Here is a 6,784-nt window from a genome sequence, read left to right on the forward strand (position 1 = left end):
TGAGAGCAAGAAAAAGAAGAAGAAAGACTGGCGAGGGCTGTTTATCTCTGTTGTCTGTTTGGATCCTTGAAGAGAACTTGTTTCTTTCAAATGGGGTTGTCGACCATGATAAGAAAGAGAAGAAAGAAGATAACGAAAAAAACTTTGACCTACACCATCATCACCACCACAAACATCAGCATGCATGCATGTAATCGTTTTAGTGGCACTACTTGGTGGTGCTTCGGCTCTTTTTTTCAGGTGTATGTACACCTGAGCAACGACAACAACAAACTAAGCCAACAACTTTCCCTCACATCTATAAAACGTTTTGATTGAAGAAGCCCTAGAAAAGACGAAGAAAAGAGGGAAGGAAAGAATTCTATCGCTCATCATGAAGATGGTCTTTCTTTCTTTCTTTCTCAGTCTTTCTTTCTTTCTTTTTGCCTTTTCCTTCTTGCTTGGAAACCTCGTGATGAACACGAAGAAACGAAGCGAAGATGAGGACAGAAAGAAAAGACGGAAGGTTAAGTTGTTCTTCTTTTTCTTCTTCTTCTTTTTCTTGGATTTTTACCTCTTTTTAAGTGAACTTATGTAAGAATGTTTTGCTACTGAATTTTGCAGCAGGCGTAATGTTTCTTCGCCTTCGTCGCGGACTTGAAAAGTTGCTTGGAAGTGACTATAGAGAAACACATACACATACCATATATCTATAGACATACATATATAGACACCTAGACATGGCTATACATTACATATAGACAGAGATCTACATACACCTGCATACACATACAAAAACTCACATACACGAAGAGGTACAGACACGTATTCATACATACATATTCCTCCTGGATACATATTCATACATCGTTAGATACATCTCTATCGTTATGATAGCTTCAGGGAAACGAAAGCAATCCTGACAAAGGCATCTGAATGGTGAAGATGGATGGGGATTGAAGAAAGGAAAGAAGAAGGAGAAGAGAGACGTCTGGCGACGTTGAAAACATGCCTCTATAGTCTCTCTCTCTCTCCTTATTAACACTACCTACACCCAGCTACCTACATGCCGCACTGTGTTTGCTTCCTCGGTATTCTTTCGTTCTCTCTCTCTCCCTATACCACTGCGCTTGTCTGGTCATCAGGAAGCTTTTCTCTCAGGAATAGGACGGAAAGGCGAAGAGAATCAAACATGGGGCTATTACAGACACCTAATACTCTATGTGTCATGCATTCATATACATGCATACATATGTGCATATATATATCGATGGGCCCATATATATGTACGGAAGACTTCGTATACTTTCTACACGTATGTACACACCGTCAAATGGGTGGAGATAAATAGAGAGGAAAAGTAGGAAGATAGATAGATGCTGGCCAGCGTCTCGATCTCTCTCTCTCTCTTCATGTAGAAGTAGACATATCTATATCACATGTGAGGTTTGTGCATATGAAGCCAGTGACGCAGAGCCCAAGTCTGATGTGAATGCCCTTCAGCTAGTCTTAGGAGAGGGAAGAACAATGCAAGAAAGATAGATCCTGAAAGAAGGAAATAGGTAGAAGACTCACGAGATAGATCCTCTGACTTCTGAACGAGTTCATTCAGATCTTCGCCCGTCTCTAAAACTGCCTGCAAAGCCCGCCTCACCTCCTTCTAAACAGCAAGAAAGAAAGAAAAGAAAAGAAAGAAAAGAAAGAAAGACCACCACTGGTTAGCTATGGAGATTTATGTGGAAATGAAAAGGTATGAATGCGTACGTATAGATGAAGATGTACGTATGTGTGTATCGAGGTACATACATAGATGGCCGACGCAGAAAAGAGAAAAGAAAAGGAAGACCCAACCCATCAACTTCTCCTCCACCTCCGTCTAACATCAGTACACAGTCTCCACACATACGCACACATACTCATAGGCATATGTGCGCTGTATACCGGTCTACATACATATATATATATATATATATACATATGTACACAGGCATCTATCTATCTATCTGTCTATGTGGGCTGTTCGTGTTAATGAACAGACATGTGCTTTGCCTTCGAATATTGGTGTGTGGATTTTCTTCTCCACTGTCAACCTCGTGAGAGAAATGCCTGCGCATGCGTAGACCCGTAGACCTCTTCCCGTTCATCCTTAGATATAGAGGTACACATATAGACACACATCCATATGCACACGTAGACCTCTTGACACACATCTTGAGACATGTAGATGCATATACACACATACACACATATGTGTACGCATGTATATAAATATATACTGAGAGAGAGAGAGTAGAATCGAGGCTGAGAAGAAGAGAAGGAGGACAGATGAGAACGAAAGAAACAAGTTTGAAAAGAACATGCAGAGTGGCGCTTTACAAAGCAGAGAAGCCTGTCTTCAGACCTGAGCCTGTTCGGTTTTTTCTGAGACAGAAAGAAGCTGGTCGAAACTCCGTGGATTCTGGAGAAAGAAAGAAGAGAAGAAAGAAGGAGAGAAAAAGAGACGAGAACCATAGAGAGCGCAAACAAGACAGAGATAGAGATAGAATGATAGACGGGAAACAGACAGAAGGGTATGCTAATTCTCCGTCTATAAGCCAATGCGTCCCTTTCTTTCCACCCTTGTCCTTTTCTCCCTATAGTAGTATCTAGCTCCCTACAAGGAAAAAGACTTCATGTCTTTTCTGAGTTAACATAACTTTCACAGACACCCCACTCGGGCAGGTGTATGTACACCCCAACCACCACGCTCCGTCCGTACAAATACTTGCACACGTACACACACCTACATTCAAATGCATATCCATACATACAGGCAACCACTCAGACAGATAGACAGACAGATAAAGATAGATAGATAGATAGGGGGTGTCTAGATATACAGTACAGGGGAGTAGAAGAGAAGAGCCTTTACAATCCTATAAGAGAATGTGAAGAGGAAGAAGAAGTTGGAAATTTCTCCACGTGGAAGAAACAGAAGGTCCCTGCTGGCTCTGCTTCCCCTCGAACATTCTACACTCCCTCCTATCTATCTATCCATACAGACAGACAGACAGATAGATAGACAGATAAAGACACAGCATACATACACAACACTCCAGATATTCAGCTATACATCAACCTATCCGCCCTCCAGATAGATAGATACATTGAAGACAGAGAGACAGATTGAAGAAAGATAGGTAGATAGATCAAAGACAGATAGATAGACAGATTAAAGATGGATTGAAGATAGAGAAGACGGAGAGAGAGGGAGCGTCGTTTTTGTTTCGGGTTGCTCTTTCTCTTCCAAGCCCTTTCTCCGGATCGTGAAGAAAAAGAGAAAGGAGAAAGAAAAGAAAGAAAGGGCGTTTTCTTGTCGTGAAGACGCGTGTGTCTCAGGAGGGACATTCGATACAGAACAGAAGAGAGAGAGAGACAGAGAAGAGAGAGAGAGACAGAGAAGAGAGAGAGAGACAGGGAAGAGAGAGGGAGAGAAAAAAAAATTCTCTCTTTGCATGGCACCATGTGTTCGTGTCCTCTCTTCTCTTCTTCTCTTTTCTCTTCGTCTTATTCTCTCTCCCTTCCTCCGTGCTTCTTCTTCTTCTTTTCTTTTATGTCTTTTTCCCTTCATCCTTTCCTACCGCAGCCAAATAACCTGACACGTAATCTGCATGCATGCACACGACATACACTGAGAATGAAAGATAGATAGATAGGTCGATAGATAGAGAGAAGGGAGAAAGAAGAAGAAAGAGAGAAAGAAGGAGAGAAGAGAGAGACGTTAGCTGACTGCTTTTTCACACATCTCTTTTCGGGGTGTCTCTCTACCACCGACAAGCAGAACAAGAAAGATATGTAAACTTCTTTCTTCACTTCTTGAGAATTAAGAGAAAGAAAGAAAAAGGCAAGAAAAGGGAGAAAGCAAACCGAGAGACATGCAAAGAGAGAGAGATATGCAAGTCCCAGTCAAGATTGAATTCTATACATACACAAAGACAAGACAAAGGAGAGACTCTACACAGGCATTCCTATACATACATACATAAATACATACATATACATATACACATACATACATACATATACATATACATAAATAGACATAGATTCGCTTCTATATGAAGATATACCGATGTAGCTCCACTCGTCCTGTTGTATACACCTCTATACATAGATATATATAGATAGATATATATATGTGTACCTGCGTGCCTACATATATAGAGGGAGTGGGAATGAGCCTTCCCTTTCTCTCTTCCTATACCCATGATGTATAGACACCCACCTACACATGTATATACAGACAGATATACACGTATACCTGTATATATATATTTAGATAGATAGATCTATATAGACATATATCATGAGTGTCTTGACAGACAAAAGCGTGAATGATATGTATATGAAGAGATCTAGATTCTATGTCTCCAGGATTTCTCTCTGGATGCTCTCTCATGTGCCTACACAAAAAAAGAAAGAGAATACGAGAAAAGAGAAAGAGAGAAAGAAAGAAAGAAAGAGAAATTTCATTCCTCAGCAGGGAGAACGTGAGAAGAGAGAAGGAGAGAAAGAAAAGACACAGACGCCTTAGAAGAGTAAGAAAGAGAGAGAGAGACATACGTCATCGACAACGGTCCCTTCTTCTTCTATCCATCGTTTGAAGGCCTCTAGCGTCAATCGATCTGCTGCTTCCTGCGTACGTAACTTTCTCTCTCCATTCATCGCCTACAAAAAAGACCAAACCGAGAGAAGATCGATCGAGACGAAAGAAAAGAGAAAGAAGAAAATGAGCCTCTAAAGGGCGCAAGATGTCTACGGAAAGACTGCATGAAAAAGAGCACGAGAGTAAGAAGAGCGAGAAGCGAAAGAGAGAAAGAGAGAAAGCATCTTCTCCTCGAGAGTCTTTGCCTAGCTATCCATGGGACAATCTTCTCCCCTACGAGGTGAAAGAATACTGATGGAGATGAATAAGGCCTTCTATTACTGTGTGTCTCTCTCTCTTCATGCTTTTTAGGAAGAGACCGCATCTTCTCAATCTCTCCTCTCTCTCATCTGACTATACACGGTCTACCCAACGAAGTGAAGAAGGAGACGGAGAAAGAAGAAGAACAAGAAGAAGAAATGGATCATGAAACGCTCATCGATTCCCCTCTATCTTTTATAATAGTTGAGAAGAAAACAGACTCGAAAGATTCTTCTTCTAGGGGCTAGAACACCGAAAGATTCCTCGAGGAGACACTTGAGGTGTACATACACTCCAACTCGACAGTGTCTCCCTATCATATTGCAGGAGACACAAGACCATCACAATGACGATGAGGAAGAAGAAAGAGAAGAAGAAAAACGACGTAACGCATCTTTCTTTCTTGATGCGACCGAGAAGAAGAGAAGAGGAAAAAGACAAACAGACATCGAGTATACACCTACTGCAGACACTTAAGCTCTTCTTCATGATACAAAGAAGAAGAAAAGAGAAAGGAAAAGAAGGAAAGAGAAAGAAAACGAAGAGGAGAGGAAAAGGCAAGCTTGGATTTCTTTGCCCGCCTCCCTTGGAGAGTAGGGGGAATTCATGTTGGTATCGATATGATAGATCTAGACACGTAGCTAGCTAGATGTCTACCCAGTGCGCAAGCTTGATAGAGGAGAATTACGTGAATGAGAGGAAGGCTTTGAAAGATTGTGAATTTGTTTGGCTAGACAATGGATAGATTTCTATAGATGTGTAGGCTTACCTCATAAGCGATCCGTACAGCTTCATCGCTAGTTATGAACTCCCAGACACCATCGCTAGCTATGATAAGAAATAGACAACTTCGATCCAACTCCACCTACGTAACAGACAGACAGCAAGTAAAACGATAGATAGATGCGAGATAGAGAGATAGACTGAAGATAGAAAGATACAAAGAGAGATTAAAGAGAGATTGAAGATAGAAAGATACAGAGAGAGATTACAGACAGATTAAAGATGAATTGAAGATAGATTAACGATAGATGAAAGCTCTTTCAGAACAACCTCGCGGAGTCAGAAGTGAAGAGGAAAAGAAAGACGTGTGTGTGTGTGTGTGTGTGTCTCTCTCTCTCTCTCGACTAACATTGCTTTATTGTATTCTCTTCAAGATACAAGAGATTCTGAAAGACTAAGCCGTGTCTGTTTTGCGAGCTTTCTCTTCTCTCTACTTTCCTCTTCTTTCTTCTTCTTCCTCATCAAGAGAGAGAGAGAAACAGAAGGCGAAGTGAAGGAAATAAAGAAAAGAAGAGAAAACGAAAGATGACGCAGAAAGTGACGAACTACCGTAGATAAGCCGATCCCTAGAGCTTCCTACTTTGTTTCGAATGAAAAGAACGGAAAAATGAAAGGAAAAGAGACAAAAGAAAGACAGAGAGAAAAGACAGACATATGATAGAGAGAGAGAAAGATCATTGAAATAGGCAGATGTAGACAGACAGAAGAGAGAAAGACAAAAGTAGATCATCCTCTCTAAGTAGAGAGAAAGGGAGAGATAGAGAGAGAGGGAGAGGGAGGGAGGGAGGTGACTTACAACATTGATATCAGGCTCACAGGATACGCCTATGTGTTGGGCAATGGTATCCCCTAGAGCTCTACTCATCGCTAGGCCTGGATAGAGCCTCCCCTTCACGAACACTCGATAAGGAATATCACACTCCAACCTCTTCACTTCTCCTCCTAAACGAAAACGAAAGTGAAGGAAACAAAGAGAGAAAGACAAAGTGAGAAAGAAAGAAAGAAAGAAAGAGTGAGAAAGAAACACAACACAAGAAGAAGAAGAGAGAGGGGAGGAGGAGAAGAGAAAGAAGAAGA

General features: G+C 41.2%; 1 protein-coding gene across 1 annotated transcript; it reads right to left on the reverse strand.

The window, feature by feature from the left end:
• Nucleotides 1–199: 199 nt before the first annotated feature.
• CSUI_011072 (protein phosphatase) lies at nt 200–6,685 on the reverse strand. The gene is made up of 6 exons (XM_068071173.1): nt 6,504–6,685; nt 5,694–5,789; nt 4,582–4,686; nt 2,381–2,437; nt 1,555–1,639; nt 200–658 (listed from the first exon to the last, which is right to left on the reverse strand). Exons 1-6 carry the CDS (start codon nt 6,570–6,572, stop codon nt 588–590), a joined length of 483 nt encoding a protein of 160 aa, XP_067916852.1. The 5' UTR covers nt 6,573–6,685; the 3' UTR covers nt 200–587.
• Between the last annotated feature and the right edge of the window lie 99 nt (nt 6,686–6,784).

Source organism: Cystoisospora suis (assembly GCF_002600585.1).
Source record: "Cystoisospora suis strain Wien I chromosome Unknown contig_9520, whole genome shotgun sequence".
NCBI classification, from domain to species: domain Eukaryota; phylum Apicomplexa; class Conoidasida; order Eucoccidiorida; family Sarcocystidae; genus Cystoisospora; species Cystoisospora suis.